At 38.9% G+C, this 23,742-nt stretch overlaps 1 protein-coding gene across 2 annotated transcripts in view; it reads right to left on the bottom strand.

The window, feature by feature from the left end:
- Positions 1-64: 64 nt before the first annotated feature.
- The window catches only part of LOC124132741 (lysosomal alpha-glucosidase-like), a 29,160-nt gene continuing 5,482 nt past the window's right edge, over positions 65-23,742 (bottom strand). Inside the window, exons 5-20 of one of the 2 annotated variants that reach the window (XM_046496817.2) lie at positions 22,994-23,090; positions 21,960-22,198; positions 21,259-21,387; positions 17,832-17,942; positions 16,958-17,071; positions 16,270-16,357; positions 15,922-16,039; positions 13,220-13,356; positions 12,620-12,771; positions 11,501-11,649; positions 10,934-11,018; positions 7,328-7,509; positions 6,133-6,224; positions 4,661-4,710; positions 3,766-3,915; positions 65-2,337 (exon numbers count right to left, since the gene is read on the bottom strand). In XM_046496817.2, the coding sequence (XP_046352773.2) occupies positions 2,272-2,337; positions 3,766-3,915; positions 4,661-4,710; positions 6,133-6,224; positions 7,328-7,509; positions 10,934-11,018; positions 11,501-11,649; positions 12,620-12,771; positions 13,220-13,356; positions 15,922-16,039; positions 16,270-16,357; positions 16,958-17,071; positions 17,832-17,942; positions 21,259-21,387; positions 21,960-22,198; positions 22,994-23,090 (1,959 nt within the window). In that variant the 3' untranslated portion in view covers positions 65-2,271. Of the gene's footprint in view, positions 2,338-3,765; positions 3,916-4,660; positions 4,711-6,132; positions 6,225-7,327; positions 7,510-10,933; positions 11,019-11,500; positions 11,650-12,619; positions 12,772-13,219; positions 13,357-15,921; positions 16,040-16,269; positions 16,358-16,957; positions 17,072-17,831; positions 17,943-21,258; positions 21,388-21,959; positions 22,199-22,993; positions 23,091-23,742 lie in introns of those variants that run through there. The other variant, XM_046496818.2, reaches the window with a different exon arrangement.

Raw genomic sequence — 23,742 nt, forward strand, 5'->3', positions numbered from 1 at the left:
GAACATAATTTACTTACTTTTTTACTTTCAGATAACACCTACTAAAAAATACAAACACCATTACTTTATGTAAAATATATTTTTTATTTTTATCCAACAAGATCAATTACCACTGAAATGTGCCAACTGAGCAACTTTCACACATATTCTTTATAGGTATCACAAGGTAATTCAAAACCACATATCTGGTTAAAACTTTATGCTCAGTTGCAGTTTACATATCAAACAATAAACAAGTACCAAAAACAGAAACACACATATATACAATTTAGCCTTCTTGTAAAACACATTTGGCCCATTGCACTGATTGATGAAACTCAACAAAATACAGTTACTGTTAACAGATGTAATTTTCTTATTTACCAATGCATTAATATCAAGACTTTTTGATACAATTTTGAAATCTGAATTTATGCAAGATCATAAACAAAATCATAAAAAATGGATGTCAAAGTCCTCTAAAACTATACACCTGGTCCAGTTTTTAACTCTCAAACTTCTCAATAATGTATCTATTCTATTTTTCACACATACTATTCCCCTGACCACTGTTGACTAAGGGGGAAGAGTCCACCATCCTGGCAGTCTCCATGGCCACACAAGATAAACATTCACGCATTATATACCTCATTTAGTCATTTGACATGTCTCTATGGAAGAATATTTTATCACAGAAAATAAATTCATTTGTGATAAACTAAAAAAACAACAAAACAATATTAAATAACGCTTAACATACCAAGCAGTACTTATTTTAGTAAAATATTTCATATCCTTAGGCAATACGATTAATTCTGTCACCTCCTTAAGCAGCTGAAAGTTGGCAGGACAGGTCCTAGTCGTGTAATCTTGTCTTATTATATCATGATGTGAACACATGTAAAACTGGACTAGTACTGTGGTAAGTGACTGAGTGAGTTGGTTTATATGCTGCTATGAACAATATTCCAGTTATATCACGGCGTGTCAGTGTCAAGCCACAAAGTGATACAGGACTCAGACATTTACAACTTTAGTGAGACCAACAAGAATGAGCATGGTGCTGACAAAACCTAGAAACAGAATTGGGGCGAACCTGGATTGAAACTCACAAGGGACACAACTCTGCACAGTAGTTTAGACAACTGAGCCATCCATGCCGCCCAACTAAAGGAAGTATTGGCTTTGACATTTTGCAGTGATAACTGTCAAAAATACTATCATCTTGTGGTTTGCATTATGTTTGTCAATGCACAGAAAATACATGATATGATATAACTTATAAACATATTACTGTAGAACATGAAAATGCTGATTTTATCACTAAGAATTACATTATCATTCCACAAGACACATGCATCAGAAAATATCTTGACACTGTGTGCTAAGAACCACATTATTTGTGTAACATGTTTTGGTGTGATAGTTAATGCCATGAGGTCGCTACATCTAGTATTACATCTATCAGGGCATAAAGAAGAGCACATGTTCACATGGTAACAACAGTCCCCCCTGTTTTAAGAGAATGCACCATTGACTTTTGAGAGATCAGATTTCCTTTCAAATCTGTAAGGCTCCTGGTAGTCAGTTCCTATCTTGTTGTGTTGTTATAAACAATAACAACTGTATGAACAATGATGAACGGAAATAAATAAATAATTTCTTTGAAAATGACACTCTCCCATGTCAGAACAAATATATCCACCATTATATAAATTGATGATATGTTTTCCAGTGACATGAAAGACCCATCACTTGCAATTCTGATACTTTTTATCACATTTGTCGTGAACTTGTTGTCAAGAAAACTCATTAAAATTAGTGACAATAAAAAAAAATTTAAACAGATTTATGAGCCTACCATATATTGAAAGAAATATTCTTATAACCTTCCTACTTTCTGACCCATAATTGTTAACTTATACTCCCAAGGGAGCTGAGAATGTACTTTGAGTGCACACTGATCCATTGAATAGACTACCGGTAATACTTCTGTAGCTCTATGCTTCTGTGCATGGATGCAGTTATTATTCTTATTCCTATTACCTCAATCACACACATTCTGGGAGCATAAAGTGGTCCACATAGAAGACAGTATGACAACCCAATAAAGACTGTGTACATAGCAAACAAAATTAACATTCAGCATCATTGTGAGATATCCCAGTAAACTGAATGATTTATTTATTTATACATGCCGGGGGTTCCTCTTCATCATGCTAATAGCATGTCCCCGTAACCAATAGATTCCTATTCATATATCTATGTGCCATAATTTTCAAACTTTCTTCCTTAGAACGTCCAGGTCATCGTAAAAGGAACTAGCATCTTGGCTCGGAACTCCGTCACGTATATCAACTGAAATAAACATAAATCGTTTTTAATAACATTTATATATTGTAGTGAGTTTGGTTATTGCCACTTTGAACAGTGTTTCAGTTATATCGAGGTGTCAGATGGACGTGCGAGAAAAGCACATGATGCAAGTATTACTCAACTTAGTTGTGTACAACCTTGGTGAAACCAATGAGCATGGGTCTGGTGCTGACAAACCAAGAAACATATCAGGGTGAACTGTTATTTGACTTCATGATTTTAGATTTCAGGCACACCTTTGGGAGTCAATTCTGCACTGACAATTGTAGTGCCTTAGATGACGGGCCCACCTGCGCCCACCTAAAACTGTAGCAGTCACAACTATATTTCACATTTTGTACAATGACATCTATGACTTTGAAAAGGTCAAGATTATAATAAAGATGTAACAGAGCAGGTCCCTAGTGCTCAAGGAATGCCCAGCTGACAATGACTTAGAAAGTCGGATGTTTAAAATGGCTGCTGAGCATATGAACAGGTCTGACACTACCAGGATGTGTGGCTAAGGGGAGACAACTCTAAGCTGTGACTAAATGACACCTTCATTTGAACCTTTATCCAAATAGTTATCACCTTAGTAATCATGGTAATGTAAAATCTATGAATTAAAAAAAAATACACCAGAACAACAAAAAATCACCTTGCCAGATGTGTATACAGAGTTTCAAATAGAATGTGAAACAGTTTATGAGTTATACCTTCCCTTGTTTGTATGTAAAATGCATTCATGACTGATTTGTTACCATATTTATCTGAAGAAATATAGAGTGGTTCATGAGTTAATCTCTGGAAACGAACCTGACCCTCATGTGAACATAAGTCCACCTTGCAATCTCATTAAAATCAGATCTTAGTTCTCATCCCATTACGGGTCACGTCAGAACGACCTTTCATCCGACCAATCAGAGCATCGCTTACCAGATTATGAAAGTGACAGTCGGAATGTGACTTCTAATCATGTAACCTCAAAAACTTTAACTCCGAACAATAGTTACGGGTTTAACGACTGAATCCATACAATCTAGACCATATCTATTAGCCATTCCAGAATGTTCTTTTGTTCAGGTTTCAAATTTGTAATCGAGAATTTGTCAAAATATATTTCGAAGCGTAGTGACCAATTTGAAATTAGTGCCGTAAAGCAGGAGAAAGCTGCCTTCTGATTGGTCATTCCATTGGTAGGTCAAAGTTCGCGCAAGGTCGGTCTGACGTGACCCGTAATGGGATGTCCTCAGATCTTTGTTTAGCGGTAGCGAGAACTAAGATCTGATTTTAATGAGATTGGTCCACCTTGCTGCCATGGACATTTTTTATGAGTACTGATGATTTGCAGATGGATGTTTCTTTATCCAAGCAAAACTTTGTCTGGGTCGGGGATAACTGAGCATCAGTGTGAACTTCACCACATACCTCTTGGAAGCTGGAATATGTAAACTGAGTACGTATTCCGTTGACGGTGATGACCTTGGGTGGGGATGTGACCCCCAGCACAGTGACATTACCCAGGATCATGGGCTCCGCTGTGTAGCCGGCTTTGACGATGTTAGACTTCAGCGTGTTCTGAAAACAAGTTCATACACATTCAGTACCTTTCTGTGTTCAGATATTAAGGACTACTGTAAATCATGAAATGAATGCATCACCAACTGGCCGACTGTTCTAAAATGTGTCATAAATTTATGCGAGAAGTCCTTCCTTTGAACTAATCAACAAAGTATATAATATCACTTGCTATATTCACAAACTTAATTTCAGCTGCTTGACAAGAAATCAAAAGCAGGAAATTCCAATAGGGCATATCCAAACGATATAGGTCGGGATACTGACGAAGATTGCACAGGCTCCAAGTAATGTTACACCAGTTAGTGCCATCCTTTGATTTTGGTTGATTTGTTGTTTAACGCCGCAATTCAAGCTATATGACGGCGGTCTGTAAATAATCGAGTCTGGACCAGACGATTCAGTGATTAATATCATGAGCATTGATCCACGCAATTGGGATGACATGTATCAATGAAATCAGCGAGCTTGACCACCCGATCCCGTTAGTCACGTCTAACGACAAGCATAGTCACATTTTACGGCAAGCATGGATGCTGAAGACCTATTCTACCCCGGATCTTCAGCCATTCTTTGAACGTAAATGAGCAGTGTTATGTATTCCCCACTGCTATTGCTGCAAAAGACATGTTCACTACGGTGAGTTTACCAAGAAGAAATATGCTGTAATACACCATCTTCCCGAAACAAGGGGTTTAACTGACAATAGTTGTTTCCACAATCATTGGTAACATGGCAGACTTACATTTCTTGCAAAGAACTGGATCAAATTGTACTGCCCCTTCTCATAGGCGTCTGTGAGTGGAAAGAGAACATAATCAAATACCCTCTAAAACAGCAATAAGTATACCTATGACAACAACAGTTACCTTATGAATCATACATAACCATATTTGGAATACTTAAGGCATCTCTTTTCATATCCTATAAACAGCTCAGAACGATGATAAAGTGCTTTCATAGCATTCATAGTCAGATGACAGAAGGTATTTCATCCTTGGAGTTTAACCAAATGTTCTGATGCCATAAATTCTAGGGCTGAAACAGAACACTGTTTGCGATATGACACATATCCCGATAGTGAGGTCATGTTACAACTATATGACACATATCCCGATAGTGAGGTCATGTTACAACTATATGACACATATCCAGATAGTGAGGTCATGTTATAACAATATGACACACATCCCGATAGTGAGGTCATGTTACAACAATATGACACATATCCCGACAGTGAGGTCATGTTACAACTATCTGACACATATCCCAATAGCGAGGTCATGTTACAACTATCTGACATATTACCCGATAGTGAGGTCATGTTACAACAATATGATACACAGCCCGATAGAGAGGTCATGTTACAACTATATGACACATATCCCGATAGTGAGGTCATGTTACAACAATATGACACATATCACAATAGTGAGGTCATGTTACAACTATATGACACATATCCCGATAGTGAGGTCATGTTACAACTATCTGACACATATCCCAATAGCGAGGTCATGTTACAACTATATGACACATATCCCGATAGTGAGGTCATGTTACAACTATATGACACATATCCCGATAGTAAGGTCATGTTACAACAATATGACACACATCCCGATAGTGAGGTCATGGTACAACTATCTGACACATTACCCGATAGTGAGGTCATGGTACAACAATATGACACATATCCTGATAGTGAGGTCATGTTACAACAATATGACACACATCCCAATAGTGAGGTCATGTTACAACAATATGACACATACAAACTCAGCACTAGTGGCAAGGCAAACGCAGATATATTTACTATCAATGTAAGAAACTCTTTATTTGTACACATTGACATTGATTAAGGATGAGAATACACACATTGGTTCTCAGGCAATGGCTTTTGAAACAATAGTTCAAGCGGGTGTATTTCACCCTGTGAAAGCAACTCCTACATAAATGTATTCCTTGATGAGTAAAATACTGGAATAGAGTATTTGACAAACGTTAGACTTGGAATATTCAAGGATGTTTTTTATTTTTTTTAAAAATGGAAATAAAAACAGAACATGCTGCAAACTTTATGATGATGTGGGCGGTGCCAGAGAACCAAGTCTATAATTTTTTTAGCCATATATACAATGCCAGTATGGTTAGTATTTTCATCAGTAATGAGTAACTAATTTATCAGAGTATCACCCAAGCAGAGACAGGACCTACCCACAGAATCTCCATCATCCCAGTACAGCTCACCCTTGGCAAACAGGGGGCTGCGAGGCATTGCTACTACCAACCAGAAATTATTTTTTCGACTGTGAAAAGAAAATGAAAACAATATATGGATGAAATTCAACTTCATAATAAGAAATTGACTTTAATATGCATTGCGTTTATGGAGTTACAATCTTTAAAAATATGTGTGCACATGGATTTCCTCAACGTTTGCACACCATTTTCCAGGTTAAAACCTCCACAAACACAGAATATTGAACATGTTGAAGTCAATTCTTATAAGAATAATAAAGTCTAGAATAATAACTTCAAAACTGCTTATTTAAACACTTAACACAAGAACTTGGACAACAAAATGATATAAAATCAGTGTCATCGTTCAGTGCAATAATGCAGCACAAGCCCTGCCCCCTCCATTATCAACCAATCAGGAAACAGTGATCTGCTAGTGGGTGTGGCCTACATTGCTTTAGGTCAATGGAAACATTACTCCACAAAAAATGTTTATCCAATCAAATGCCAAGACATCACTTGCATCTTTACATACAATATTAAACAATATGTGATGTTTTTAACACTACTAACATGAACATATTCATATTACGTAAGGGGGGGGGGGGGGGGGGGGGGAATATACAGTAAACTATGGTTATAACAAACTCAAAGGGACCACTAATTTTAGGAATTATTTTTAGTAATTCTCACTGAGGATTATAAAAATGTATTTCATTGCTTTCAAGAGGCTCATTGAAATGTAACTTCATATGAATGCATTGTCACAAATAACTGAGGAGGAGTTATGGAGTATATTTCCCTCACCATGGATCTTAACTTATAAAATTAATTCATTCTGGACAGATAATCCAACATTCTCCAAATTTTGTGCTGCCTATTACTTCAATTTGGTGTAGATAATCCCTTCCCATTACCAAACAATAAAGCTCATTTTTGACACAAGTAATTAAATGCAATGACTCCAGTATGATTTCCTCTGTTATTAATAAAGACCATCCATGGGAGTAACATGTTAATCCAAACAGCATGGTCTACAGCATCAATGAGGGAACGAGGTTGGTTTGCTGCATCAATGATGTCAGTACATATCAATTTTCTTAAAGGATTTTCTTTTCCAATCCTAATGGTATTATTCAAAACTCAAATTCAGTTGACTGTAAACCAGTACCTCTGTGTTGTCGTGAGCGCTGGCTCCTGCATGGGGATGATGTAGCCACCCCTGAAGTTGAGGTTGATGAAGTTCATGGGTGCAGGGAGGTAGAAGGTGCCACCAGTGTCGGTCATCCGACGCCCATTGGAGAAGTAGAACCAAGTGGAGCGAGGGAAATATGCAGGCACACGGGTCATATTCTGAAACCATGGCAGAAGGAAAATGATGAAGAATGGAGAGAGTCACGGAAGATTGAAAGTATTAAATCATAGGAAAGTGACATGAACTCACGGAAGATTGAAAGTATTAAATCATAGGAAAGTGACATGAACTCACGGAAGATTGAAAGTATTAAATCATAGGAAAGTGACATGAACTCACGGAAGATTGAAAGTATTAAATCATAGGAAAGTGACATGAACTCACGGAAGATTGAAAGTATTAAATCATAGGAAAGTGACATGAACTCACGGAAGATTGAAAGTATTAAATCATAGGAAAGTGACATGAACTCACGGAAGATTGAAAGTATTAAATCATAGGAAAGTGACATGAACTCACGGAAGATTGAAAGTATTAAATCATAGGAAAGTGACATGAACTCACGGAAGATTGAAAGTATTAAATCATAGGAAAGTGACATGAACTCACGGAAGATAGAAAGTATTAAATCATAGGAAAGTGACATGAACTAACGGAAGATTGAAAGTATTAAATCATAGGAAAGTGACATGAACTCACGGAAGATTGAAAGTATTAAATCATAGGAAAGTGACATGAACTCACGGAAGATTGAAAGTATTAAATCATAGGAAAGTGACATGAACTCACGGAAGATTGAAAGTATTAAATCATAGGAAAGTGACATGAACTCACGGAAGAGAGAAAGTATTAAATCATAGGAAAGTGACATGAACTCACGGAAGATTGAAAGTATTAAATCATAGGAAAGTGACATGAACTCACGGAAGATTGAAAGTATTAAATCATAGGAAAGTGACATGAACTCACGGAAGATTGAAAGTATTAAATCATAGGAAAGTGACATGAACTCACGGAAGATTGAAAGTATTAAATCATAGGAAAGTGACATGAACTCACGGAAGATTGAAAGTATTAAATCATAGGAAAGTGACATGAACTCACGGAAGATTGAAAGTATTAAATCATAGGAAGTGACATGAACTCACGGAAGAGAGAAAGTATTAAATCATAGGAAAGTGACATGAACTCACGGAAGATTGAAAGTATTAAATCATAGGAAGTGACATGAACTCACGGAAGAGAGAAAGTATTAAATCATAGGAAAGTGACATGAACTCACGGAAGATTGAAAGTATTAAATCATAGGAAGTGACATGAACTCACGGAAGAGAGAAAGTATTAAATCATAGGAAAGTGACATGAACTCACGGAAGATTGAAAGTATTAAATCATAGGAAAGTGACATGAACTCACGGAAGATTGAAAGTATTAAATCATAGGAAAGTGACATGAACTCACGGAAGATTGAAAGTATTAAATCATAGGAAAGTGACATGAACTCACGGAAGATTGAAAGTATTAAATCATAGGAAAGTGACATGAACTCACGGAAGATTGAAAGTATTAAATCATAGGAAAGTGACATGAACTCACGGAAGATTGAAAGTATTAAATCATAGGAAAGTGACATGAACTCACGGAAGATTGAAAGTATTAAATCATAGGAAAGTGACATGAACTCACGGAAGATTGAAAGTATTAAATCATAGGAAAGTGACATGAACTCACGGAAGATTGAAAGTATTAAATCATAGGAAAGTGACATGAACTCACGGAAGAGAGAAAGTATTAAATCATAGGAAAGTGACATGAACTCACGGAAGATTGAAAGTATTAAATCATAGGAAAGTGACATGAACTCACGGAAGAGAGAAAGTATTAAATCATAGGAAAGTGACATGAACTCACGGAAGATTGAAAGTATTAAATCATAGGAAAGTGACATGAACTCACGGAAGAGAGAAAGTATTAAATCATAGGAAAGTGACATGAACTCACGGAAGAGAGAAAGTATTAAATCATAGGAAAGTGACATGAACTCACGGAAGAGAGAAAGTATTAAATCATAGGAAAGTGACATGAACTCACGGAAGAGAGAAATGATACAGTCATGGAAGAGTGAACATGTACTTGCAGGAAAGCGAAAGTAAGTCATGGGTGAGGTGAGGTGAAATGGGGTTTAACACCAAGTTCAAGATTATTGCACTTATATATCGACATGCATGTGTTGTGTGGCTGCTTGTACTAGGCTAGACTAATGCCAGTTATATTGTGCTAGCCAGTTATATTGTGCTAGCGCACTGAGATACCATGTCGCAGTTTAACATGAATACCCTACTCAGACACAGTATACTGACTCCGAGCCGACCAGTCCTTGTTTTAGCCCTGTAATGCCGACCGCCAGACAGGATAACAACATGTACCATTTTTTAACATCTTTTGGTATGACGCAGCCGGGGCTCTACCACCAGACCATGGTGGCGGAAGATTGGTAACATGAACTCCCTGAGTGAAAGGATCACCTCATGAATGAGTAACAGCAGGAACTAGGCCCCATAATGCACTTGTACAATGTTTAGTGTCACATGATTAAAATGAATCAAATTTAAATAAAAACGTATTTGGTGCTGCATGTGATGTTGGATAAATTGCCCTTGTGCATCAACTACAACAGTTAAGGACAAACTACATTTTAAAACAATACACATTAGGGTAGCGCAAATTGTATTCTTTTATCATGATTCGAACAGTCAATAGATTACAACTCAAGTCTGGTCTTGTGAACCTTCTTATGGACTTGTCCAGTTGCTCGTGTGTTGTGCAGTTAGCATGGTTAGGGTACATTACTGAATTCTGATTTCAGACGGTTTGATTTCTGCAGTACTCTACACTACAGCGATAGAAGGTACAGGAGGTATAGTTCATGATGGGATTTGAAGCATGGACCTTCTGATATGGGGTCAGGCACCTTGTCCACATGTTTAGGAAGTACCGGTAATACTGTTAACAAGCTGACAATAATGTCATCCACAGAATGAATCCATGCCCTGCTACACTCTGAAAGTCGGTAAATATTTACTGATTGAAATAAGTAATTCGCTTATAGGAACAATAAATAGTCATGCTTGATAATTATGTCAAATGTTGATTTCATAACAGGTCATTGATGTATTTCCATGTACAATTTCAATGTATCAACAATCTGACATACAGCCAGTGAATGATCAAGATTGCTTTCACACTGCAGTCAGCAATATTCCAGTTTTAATGCATGAGAAAGATCCAAGCCGTCAGGGTAGAACAGGCCCTCAGTAAGTGGTCCTGAAATGGACTGAGTGGTTAGGCTTGGTGATTTGGTTGACCGCATGTCATAGCTACCCCATGGCTTGGGATGCTGATGATATTACTTTCTACTTTGTTGGGTCCAGTGTCGAAAATTTACTGGCAGCCATCAGATAGCTGTAATAATGCATAGTATCGCATAAATAACAAGTAAATGATGACACACAATCAGCCTGACAACACATGGTTACCATTAACTGTTACACCCCTTGTTTCCAGTGTCCTGCTCTATCTCACCTGTTCCAGCGCTGGGGAGATCATGAGAGCTGGCCCCCACATGAACTGTTTGTCAACAGTGTACGAAAACTTGTCCTCTGGGAATCTGGGGAATAGAGGGTGACACATGTACTTGTTGACACCTGTCTTGTCCATGTTTTCCATTCACAGACCAATCTACCCTCATGGCAACAAGTAGTGTTAAACTTGCCATCTCTCAATTATATGATTAGCATAACATAATGTTTGTTTGTTTGCTTGTTTTTTAACGCCACACTATAAATATAAATAATGGAGGTCTGTTAATAACCGAGTCTGGACCTGCCAATCCAGTGATTGACATTATGAGCATCCATCTATGCAATTGGGATACAATCACAGGCATCAGCGAGTCTGACAACCCGATCCCATTAATTGTCTCTTATGACAAGCATGGGTTGCTGAAGACCAATTCCAACACAGATCTTCATGTTGGGTAGGGTAATAAGAAGAAAATTGTAAGGATGACAAATTTCTTGACACTGTGGCAACAGGACACGATGTCAGGAAGGTTACCATATTTGTATGAATCATATATTGGTCACTTACTCCATAAAGACTGGCCTGGCTACAGTATCCCCCATGGTGTGACTCTTGAAGAACAGCGTGTAGAGGTATGGCAGGAGGGAGTACCGGATCCGGTACACACTCCGTGTCGAGTCCAGCATGGACTCACTGAAGGCAGTCGGGTCTTGGTCCTGAAATCACACGTCAACTCTGTCATAAACAAAAACATTACACTAAAGACTTTTGTCTTATTGTCAGTGACATTAACCATTGGTTAGAATTCTTTACTACCATAGGAACTGGATGATTCAAGCAATGCAACTTTTCTAAAGTATGTCGATACGTGGATATTGAAATGTTCTCAGAATTGTCTGGAAAAAATAATTTACCCACCCCATTCCCTGCACTTTCCATCAGTTGTATCCCCCTACCTCTCCACCCACCCCTACCTATCTGCACCTCAATGTTCCCCCTGCAACTACCGGCAGCTGTATGAGCTTCACACCTACCTGCACCTCAATCTCCCCCTGCAGCTGTATGCCCCCTCCCCTGCAACTACCAGCAGCTGTATGTGCCCTCCCCTGCACCTACCGCCAGCTGTATGGCCTCTCCTCTGCACCTACCAGAAGCTGTATGGCCCCTCCCCTGCACCTATCGGCAGCTGTATGCTCTCTTCCTGCACCTACCAGAAGCTGTATGGCCCCTCCCCTGCACCTACCAGCAGCTGTATGGCCTCTCCCCTGCACCTACCTGCAGCTGTATGCCCCCTCCCCCTTGACCTACCGGCAGCTGTATGGCCCCTCCCCTGCACCTACCAGCAGCTGTATGGCCTCTCCCCTGCACCTACCTGCAGCTGTATGCCCCCTCCCCCTTGACCCACCGGCAGCTGTATGGCCCCTCCCCTGCACCTACCAGCAGCTGTATGCCCCTCCCCTGTAGCTGTATAGCCCCCTTCCCCTTGACCTACCAGCAGCAGTATGGCCTCTCCCCTGCACCTACCTGCAGCTGTATGCCCCTTCCCCCTTGACCTACCGGCAGCTGTATGCCCCTCCCCTGCACCTACCAGCAGCTGTATAGCCCCCTTTCCCTGCACCTACCAGCAGCTGTATGGCCCCTCCCCTGCACCAACAGATAGCTGTATGGCCCCACCCCTGCACCTACCGGCTGGTGCTGATCATTGTGACTCCTGGAGAAAGGGTAGAAAGCTCCCAGCTGGTACCAGCGCTGACACAGCGCCTCATTTGTAGCATGTCTGAACCCACAAATGTCTGAACCCACCATGGGTATTCCGAACATGTTAAAACTCAGGATATCTGAAATGTAAGTACACTACCATAGCATGTTGGTACATGCGATCGAGACAATCCAATCATGGTCTAAAATTTTATCTATGATTTGATGTTTTTTTCAAGTAATCTTTCATGAATTACCAAATCTGTTGATCACTCAAATCATTCTGTAAAATCATGTGTAAAATAACTACAATAGTTGTAATTTGTGCAATTGCTCATGTTTATACCTGTCACTTATTATTAAATTTATGCATTAAAACTGACATTGTAAACACACCACTCCTGAAACAGATGTATTTTGTTGTTGATTAATACTATTGAGTCCTGACAAAATTTTCTTGCATATCAATCATTTGTGCCCTGATAATTTTGAGATCTGTAGTAAAATTCATATTTCTCCAAGTATAGACTATCCTGGCATGCAAACATACCAGGCTCCACTGACAAACACCATTTAAACCTCACTCACCCGAGATGGACTTGTACATGTCGTAGTATGTGGCATCATTGTCTCCGGTCCAGTGACCGCCAAAGTGACCCTGACTAGGGAAGGTAGATCGGGATATTATAAATGGCCTCTTTCCAGGCCTAGCTGCCAGGAGAGCTCTGGAATAGATAATTTAGTTTTCTGGGCAAGGTGAAATCAAACAATAGTTATCATTGTGTATAATTCTAAGAATACTACCTCTATTACATCATAGCCATAAATTCCTGTTTATAATCACACTATAAAATTTTCAATGTCCATATCACTGCCAACATATCTAATAGTTGTGAGGGAAACCTATCCTTCACAGGAAATGCAACTGTGCATGTGCAAGGCAATTTGTTGGCAGGTTGTGAATAGGTCGAGATGTGTATCCCAGACTGAGGCCATCCACTTGAATATCCCTGGATGGTGTGCCCATTCTGTGGGCACGATCTTGTTCTTCCAGGATAAGCAACCTGCAAGTATGTCTAACATGCTGGTTTTTGATGTGCTTCCATCCTGCAGCTCACTGTGTCTGCCAAGGAATATAAACATGTAACCTCCTTCAACAAAGGCTGTGACCTCATGTAGTCTTGGTGCTGTATGTATGCTACCAATGTTGTCAGTACTGATGAATGGTGCAGCTGAACTTGCCATGCTTGGGTAGCTATAAATATCGCACTCATTTCAGGATGGTTGATGTGTAATTCCCTGTTCTGGCTAGACCATTTCTACTGTCTCTTGGTGTCACCATGTGAGTGCCCCATCCCTAATTAAATGTGTCCCTGTAGAGGGGATGTGGAAGTGAGAAAAATGAGAAGTATACTTGGCATGATGTTTTGACAAAGTAGACACCAATTTAGTTCCGACAGCTGAGCTGGAAGAGTGTGTGAGTATGGTTTTACGCCACTTTTAGAAATATTCCAGCAGCAATAACACAGCGGGGGACACCAGAAAGGGGCTTCACACATTGTACCCATGTCAGGAATTGAACCCGAGTCTTCGGCATGACAAGCGAACACTTTTACCACTAGGCTACCCGACCACCCCTTGAGATGGAAGAGGTTGAGGTTGAGTTAGTGCATCTAAGTCCCGCTCTTTGGTAGTGTAACTGTAGCCTGCCTATGGATGTGAGTGGACCTAGGCAAGGCATCCAAAAATGTTGAGACCTGATGGGCTGGAGGAGTGTGCTTAAGATCATGTCCTTTGCTCTTGCGTATGTGTCCTCTGGATGCCTTAGTGTGCCTTTCTTGAGCTGGAATCTCGCCCCCATATACACAATGTCTTGAGTGGTTTGTAATTATGACTTGTCGGGTGAACCAAGAAGCCCAGGTGTAATAGTAGTTGGATGAGAAAGGCTGCATTTTGCTTGAGGAAGAAGAAGATCCATGCTGAGAGCCTTCTGTTTTATTGATGTATGATGGGAAGGGAAAGGTGTGAAATTCTCCAGTATTAGGTACTGGTTCTTCATAGCCTGGAGGCTCTAAAAACAGCTTGGCAGTTAGCTCCTCCTTGTTGGTGGGACATAAGGCTGGCATCAAGTGATGTAACTCTTCAATGATGTCTTTGACTGTGTAGGCATAAAGGCATCCTCAGAAATAGATTCCATACGCAGCCGCATCCCCAAAGCAAAATGCGCTGGGGTGAGCTGTGATGACGTAGAGTAGTACTGTCTTTGTCATCAGATCTGTGGCTTAGGAGTGGGAGGAATGTATACTTTAATGTTGTGTGACATAACATCAACTTCACTATAACCTTATGCCTGGACCGCGTAACAATTTGAGATGGGACATGTTCTTGAGGTCCTGCATAAAGAATCTCTTTCAACGCGCCTCATGATGGTGAATAGATGGAGAGTGGAGTCCATCTCCATGCAAGTTGTGATGAGATGCCCGATGAGCATGCTCTTCCTCCCCTTGAGTGTAGAAGGACGGGGATATTTGAGATTCACATCACCTTCTAATGACCTTTCTATTGTCGTTGTAACTCGCTGACTCAGCTTGGCTGTGTGTTTGGTAGCTCTTAAAAATCGCCCTGCGATACTCAACCAAATCTATTATATCTATTCACAACTTCCAGTTGAGATACAGGTTTTCTTAGGTCAATAAACTTCTATGATACTGATTGCAAGCATTTGTCTATCATTTCAGACATGTATGAAATGATTTCATCCATGAACTCATTGATTAAAGGGGAGTGTAGTATCGGGTGGTGCTTCTTTCTAGCCAAGATAACCTACTGTAGCCGACAGGCTCAGACATATGTCAGTATGTCTGCTCCTTTACGAATATGGGAGGGTGGTATTAGCAGCGAGATCTCCCATCACAAGGAGAGACAGGGCCCCCACACAACACTCACAGTGTGGGTATCACACCAGATTCAGTCACTTTCCCCTTCTTATAAGTACTTGTTGAGGATGTAGACTTTTTTTGCTGACAACCGAGTGATTCTAGAATCAGTATTTTTGTGCCATGACATGGAGAGTTTGTCAAAAGTTTCTTTACACTATTCATTGCAGCCTGATGAAAATCTATAAAATTTTAGTGTAATTCTCAGCCTAAACAGGAATTTATGGCAATGATGTAATGGAGGTAGAGTATTTGAAGGAATTATAACGTGAATTTGACATGAAATTATCCCTTGAACCATCACCTGGATCCACCTTGAGGTTTTGTGATCATGTGACGGACATAGATACATACTGGTATGAAGCGTAGGTTTCCCCCAGGCCGTAAAGGTTGTGGACATTATAGGTGCGGGACAGATACTGCTTGGCTGAAGCACAGATGGTAGTGAACCTCAGTGAACCGCCTTTCACTCCTGAAATAATAGTCCAAGGTCATGCTGTAAACATGGTAAATATTGATAAATATTAAGTTTCTAATCAGACCAAATTATAATTTTTATAACAAGCATGGTAATCTGATTATGTAAACACTGCCATGATATAGATAGAATATTACAGACTGTAGCATTAAACACAAACAAAACCAATCCAATGATTTATCCAATACAAACACAGAGTGAAGCTGACTGTACAGAACACTGACCAGGCAGGTAAGGGGGATGTTCATATCTGTCTGTCAGTGAACAGCCTGTGGTAGATCCAGTTACAAAGTTGCTGATCTCATTCATATCCTGTGGATAACAAGTTGGAGTGACAATGACTGAGGCAGCCACATGACCTATTATTATATGAGTATAAATCTTCAAACAGAGTATCGTCTGGTATCTTACAATACAATTTGTATCACGATACACATAAAATTGTAGGAAATGATGAAATTACTGAAATACAGCTCTAAAACCTCCTTCTTCACACATTTATTTATCCTGTTTATTGTAATCTGAAAAACTCTGACGAAGAAAACCAAAAGAACAAAACAGTTATATATAAAGGGATGGTTATTAAATATAAGAGTTAGTAGCGAGTCCTCAGGAACCACATCCTTGTGTTCTGCCATGTGTCCAGGTGGTGCTTTTCTACCTCTGCTTCTTATGGGAAGTAACTGGTTAGTTCCTGTTTTAGTATTAGAGTATGGTGATCTCACAAATTGACGATTCAAGTATCATTTGTACCAAAGTATCGATGATATCGTAGGTAACGGTGAATCGTTTTTACTGTCCTAGTGTCTTACATTATCGTGATAAGAAATTTCTTTGATCACTTCACACAAAAATCAAATTAATGAAAATAAACACTCGTGACATAATCAACAATGTGATTTGTTCACTTACAATCCACATGCCATCAAACTTGACGGAATCCTGGAAAGTCTTCACCACAGTGGTCCAGTACTCCACAGACAGGGGGTTGGTGAAGTCGGGGAACACTGTCGAACCAGGCCACACCTAAGGAACAACTTCAAGCTGGACTCAACAAGTTTGGTTTATGGCTGCTTTGACCAGTAACTTAGCTATGTCATAGAAAGCTCTTCATTTATTTCTTGTTTAACCTCGTACATAGCAATATTCCAGCTATATACAATCGAATCTGGGCCACACAAACCAGTGATTGCTGTTATGAGCAATCATGACCAATGCTTGTTTTGTCCGTTTGTTTATTTGTTGTTTAACGCCACACTCAGCAACATTCCATCTATATGACAGCAGTCTGTAAATAATCAAGTCTGGACCAGACAATCCAGTGATTGACATCATGAGCACAATCCACACAATAGGGATATGATGACATGCATCAACCAATTCAGCGGGTCTGACCACCCAATCCCATTAGTCGCATCTTACGACAAGCATAGGTGACTAGATGACACACAATCAAGCAAGCCACCTAGTCTGAACATCAGATCAATTTAGTTGCTTCATATGATATGACAAGTGATGGTTACAGGGGACCTACTCTAACCTAGAAACACTTTACATACTGAGCATTCCATTGACAGGTAATAATGATGTACCTCTTAAAATGAGAATCGATCAAAATGGTCCTCTCAGTGCACAGCTTTTCAAGTGAACAAAATCATTCCAGCAGAATAAATGAATGTTGTTTTAGCAGCTTCTAAATCATCAAAGATTGACAAATAAACCATTTGTTTACAGAATCAGCAGTAACAATCAGACGAAATAACGATGATGTGACTGTTGTACTCACCTTCCCTACAAGTGGTTTGTCGTCGGTGTTGTTGATGTAGATGTTCATGGAGAGCCCCAGGTCATAGGGAAGGTAGCTGCCTGGCTTCTGGGAGTTGCTTATCCCAGGATCCTGGTGAACACAATGTTCATGACTCATTCATGTCACTTACCATGATTACAGCTATGTGATATTTTTTAGAGCAGCTGTACACAGAACAGCTTCCAAATTTTTAATTTTTATTACATCGCGGCGTTTATATGGGACAAGAAGAGGCCAAGACTAAATTAGACCGGACTAAGTATGAAGTGTGAATTTGATTTGTTTATATGTAATGAGCACAATCAAACAAACTATTCATTCTTCTCACCACTGCCAACACACTATTCATTCTTCTCACCACTGCCAACACACTATTCATTCATTCTTCTCAACACTGCCAACAAACTATTCCATCTTCTCAACACTGCCAACAAACTATTCATTCTTCTCAACACTGCAACAAACCATTCATTCTTCTCAACACTGCAATAAACTATTCATTCTTCTCAACACTGCCAACAAACTATTCATTCTTCTCAACACTGCCAACAAACTATTCATTCTTCTCAACACTGCCAACAAACTATTCATTCTTCTCAACACTGCAACAAACTATTCATTCTTGTTAACACTGCAACAAACTATTCATTCTTCTCAACACTGCAACTAACTTTTCATTCTTCTTAACACTGCCAACAAACTATTCATTTTTCTCAACACTGCAATAAACTATTCATTCTTCTCAACATTGCAACAAACTATTCAGTCTCCTCAACACTGCCAACAAACTATTCATTCTTCTCAACACTGCAATAAACTATTCATTCTTCTTAACACTGCAACAAACTATTCATTCTTCTCAACACTGCAACAAACTATTCATTCTTCTCAACACTGCCAACAAACTATTCATTCTTCTCAACACTGCAATAAACTATTCATTTTTCTCAACACTGCAACGAACCATTCATTTTTCTCAACACTGCCAACAAACTATTCATTCTTCTCAACACTGCAACAAACTATTCATTCTTCTCAACACTGCAACAAACTTTTCATTCTTCTCAACACTGCCAACAAACTATTCATTCTTCTCAACACTGCAATAAACTATTCATTCTTATCAACACTGCAACAAACTATTCATTTTTCTCAACACTGCCAACAGACTATTCATTCTTCTCAACACTGCAATAAACTATTCATTCTTCTTAACACTGCAACAAACTATTCATTCTTCTCAACACTGCCAACAAACTATTCATTCTTCTCAACACTGCCAACAAACTATTCATTCTTCTCAACACTGCAATAAACTATTCATTCTTCTTAACACTGCCAACAAACTATTCATTCTTCTCAATACTGCAACAAACTTTTCATTCTTCTCAACACTGCCAACAAACTATTCATTCTTCTCAACACTGCAATAAACTATTCATTCTTCTTAACACTGCAACAAACTATTCATTTTTCTCAACACTGCCAACAAACTATTCATTCTTCTCAACACTGCAATAAACTATTCATTCTTCTTAACACTGCAACAAACTATTCATTCTTCTCAACACTGCCAACAAACTTTTCATTCTTCTCAACACTGCAATAAACTATTCATTTTTCTCAACACTGCAACAATCTATTCATTCTTCTCAACACTGCAACAAACTATTCATTTTTCTCAACACTGCCAACAAACTATTCATTTTTCTCAACACACTATTCATTTTTCTCAACACTGCCAACAAACTATTCATTCCTCTCAACACTGCCAACAAACTATTCATTCTTCTCAACACTGCAATAAACTTTTCATTCTTCTCAACACTGCAACAAACTATTCATTCTTCTCAACACTGCCAACAAACTATTCATTCTTCTCAACACTGCCAACAAACTATTCATTCTTCTTAACACTGCAACAAACTATTCATTCTTCTTAACACTGCAACAAACTTTTCATTCTTCTCAACACTGCCAACAAACTATTCATTCTTCTCAACACTGCAATAAACTATTCATTCTTCTCAACACTGCAACAAACTATTCAGTCTTCTCAACACTGCCAACAAACTATTCATTCTTCTCAACACTGCAACAAACTATTCATTCTTCTTTACACTGCAACAAACTATTCATTCTTCTCAACACTGCCAACAAACTATTCATTCTTCTCAACACTGCAACAAACTAATCATTCTTCTCAACACTGCAACAAACTATTCATTCTTCTCAACACTGCAACAAACTATTCATTCTTCTCAACACTGCCAACAAACTATTCATTCTTCTCAACACTGCAATAAACTATTCATTTTTCTCAACACTGCGACGAACTATTCATTTTTCTCAACACTGCCAACAAACTATTCATTCTTCTCAACACTGCAACAAACTATTCATTCTTCTCAATACTGCAACAAACTTTTCATTCTTCTTAACACTGCCAAAAAACTATTCATTCTTTTCAACACTGCAATAAACTATTCATTCTTCTTAACACTGCAACAAACTATTCATTCTTCTCAACACTGCCAACAAACTTTTCATTCTTCTCAACACTGCAATAAACTATTCATTTTTCTCAACACTGCAACAATCTATTCATTCTTCTCAACACTGCAACAAACTATTCATTCTTCTCAACACTGCAACAAACTATTCATTCTTATCAACACTGCAACAAACTATTCATTTTTCTCACCACTGCAACAAACTATTCATTTTTCTCAACACTGCCAACAAACTATTCATTCTTCTCAACACTGCCAACAAACTATTCATTCTTCTCTACACTGCAATAAACTATTCATTCTTCTCAACACTGCAACAAACTATTCAGTCTTCTCAACACTGCCAACAAACTATTCATTTTTCTCAACACTGCCAAAAAACTATTCATTCTTCTTAACACTGCCAACAAACTATTCATTCTTCTCAACACTGCAACAAACTATTCATTCTTCTCAACACTGCAACAAAGTATTCATTCTTCTCAACACTGCAATAAACTTTTCATTCTTCTCAACACTGCAACAAACTATTCATTCTTCTCAACACTGCCAACAAACTATTCATTCTTCTCAACACTGCAACAAACTATTCATTTTGGGCATGTTTCTGAAATCTTCCCACCTGCTCCATAGAAATACAATGGATGCTCCTAAAGCCTATGTTATTCTAACTGTTTAACTTTCAGAATGTAATAGTTCAGTTGAGCGACTTAAGACGAAAACATGTACAAAACATGCCAAAAGCAGAAACAGAAATCCCCCAATTAGACCATTTCGACCCAAACGTCATGAACATGTAGCAAGATCATTTTACCTGTTTATCATTGTTAATGAACTCCATTACTCAACTTGCATGGATAACAGTATGAGGTCTACAAGGAGACATGGCCTACCACTATCATGATGTAGTGTTTGCCCTGGGAGTGCAGCGTGTCTATCAAACCCTTTTGGTCCCCAAACTTTGGTGATGTTGTGAAGTCTCGCTTGCCATCTGCGTAGTCAATGTCGTTCCACTGCACATCCTGAAAACAAACAGGGAGTGAGTGAATTTTGGGTTTGCAGGTCTTTCACAAATATGCAGCCCATCACATACAAATGTAGAGAATGGCTGCAGAAAATAAAATATACTGTGTCCCAAGGGATGCACTATGATATATCAAGAGCAGTAATGGGTATCTGTCATTTCATCAAACACTCATGACCACTGTCCACACGATCATTGATTCATTCCAGGCTCGTTAGTAATTATCTAAATGTACAGTACACTACACCATTTCATTACTTTACAGGACCCTCATATTGCCTGCAGGGACCCTTACAATTATTTAATCTGTTGATGAGGGTCCCATGGACACCCCCTATTGTAAATCAAGGTAAAAGTACTAAAACCCAATTGCTCATCACACTGAAAGCCTGGGTTCTATTCCCTACATGCATCCAATCTATGAAGACCATTTCTGGTGTCCCCTGCAGTGATATTGGTGGAGTATTGCTGAAAGCAGGGTAAAATGGCACTTACTGAAGCAATTCATTACAAACTGACAAATGTAGTGTCACTTTGATGTGGAAACTACAACAACCTTTCAACACATACCTGAGGCATTCCAGCCTTGGTGAGTTTATTCGCGATGTCCAGGGTTTTCTGAGCAGTGGTGTACCCCCATCGGCACTGATGGAATCCCAGACTCCAGTATGGAGGCATGAATGTCCGACCAATCACCTCTGTGTACTGGCTGACAACGTCCGCAGGTGTCGGACCGAGGAAGATGTAGAAGTCCAGAATTCCTCCGATAGTTCTCCATGTGATGGCTGGGCTAGGTTGTAGAATTGCCTCTGGTGATATGATAAGAGAGATTAAAATAATACATCAATAAAAAATAAAATCATATATATTGTTTTTATGGTTAAAGGTTAAGAAAAGAAAATACAATTCTCTAGCATTCATTGTTAATTTGTACAGAAAGCTAAAGTTAGTCCTTGTAAAGCACTAAAGACACAGGCATTCAATGATGCATTGTTTTGGTTATACATGTCTTAACCATGTTAACAGGTAAAGAGAATTTTCCAGAATCTTTATTTCTTGTTGCCAATATACTAATCAATATACTTATCATGGTAATGCCCAAGATGGAGCTTTTCACTGATTGAGTTAGTACGTATGACCCAAGAATTCTTTTCATTCAGCCTGATTTACTATATTAAATACATTATAATGCAGATTCTTAGCACCGTTCCACAAAGTGATCTTAGCGCTACGACTGTCCTAAGTCAGTATTAAACAGTGGAATTTACGATCGACTTAGCGCTAAGATTGCTTTGTGGAACGGGTCCCTGACACTTATTTTGTCAATTAAAATCATTTCAGAAGCAAAAGAACATCCTTATAATTTCCATGCTAGAACATGCTATTTATATAGCACAGGACCACTGCGACCAGCATGACCATGTGAAACCTGGCATGATTGGGGTGAATCTGGGCTTCTGGCTGCTGAGCATACTAGGGACCCATACAGTCACAGTAGGCAGACACTGAATGACCACTGCACTGCTGTGTCTCGAAACATAGGACCTGACTTCATACAGCTCAGCCTATCTCAAAAACATCAAAGTTTGTGTGTTGTTACTGACCCATAGCATTGCTGTTGAGCAGCAGGACTCCATGGCTGCTGGAATCATTCTCCATCACCAGGTAGAAGGGGTGGGATCCGTACAGGTTAGTGTTCTCCTGCAGAGAGCAGCACATTGAGCATTACATGACGGAAGATCTAGCTGTCTGATAGTGGTGTAGCGATAGAGTGAGGTTGGGATATGATACATATTCCAATACTATGGGAGCGATACGATTCGTATACAGTACTGTTATTTAATAAATTGATATTCCTTCTTTTCCCTGGCAAATCACAATCCTGAACAATTTTATTTTCACATTTCAGCGATTGATGATGTGGTATTGTTGGGCAGAAACATGTAGACTAGATGGCTCTGTAAATGTTATGCTGCTTATAGCCAACTGGGAAATACTAGTGAATCTTTGTAAGCTGGTTGTTGAAATAATTCACGTGTTTTTAAACCAATATAGCTTGTAATGTATCATATGACTCTTGATACAGGGATTGTAATTTTATGTATTGTATCATTACACCACTCCACATCACAAACAATCTCACCGCCCCAGCACCATTATGTCTGCTGTCTGCAGGTGACCTATGCAGCTATCATAGATATCAGGTCATAGTGTAGTGCCATGATTGATTTTATATGCATCATTAGTTACAGACCACAAACATCACAAAATCAATCTAGATTTCAAATAAATATGATTAAATTTTAAAGAAAAAGAATCTCAATCATGTTCATAAACGGAAAATTTACTTTTG

Source organism: Haliotis rufescens, unplaced genomic scaffold (assembly GCF_023055435.1).
Source record: "Haliotis rufescens isolate VD_foot unplaced genomic scaffold, xgHalRufe1.0.p SCAF_11, whole genome shotgun sequence".
In the NCBI taxonomy this organism is placed as follows: Eukaryota; Metazoa; Mollusca; class Gastropoda; order Lepetellida; family Haliotidae; genus Haliotis; species Haliotis rufescens.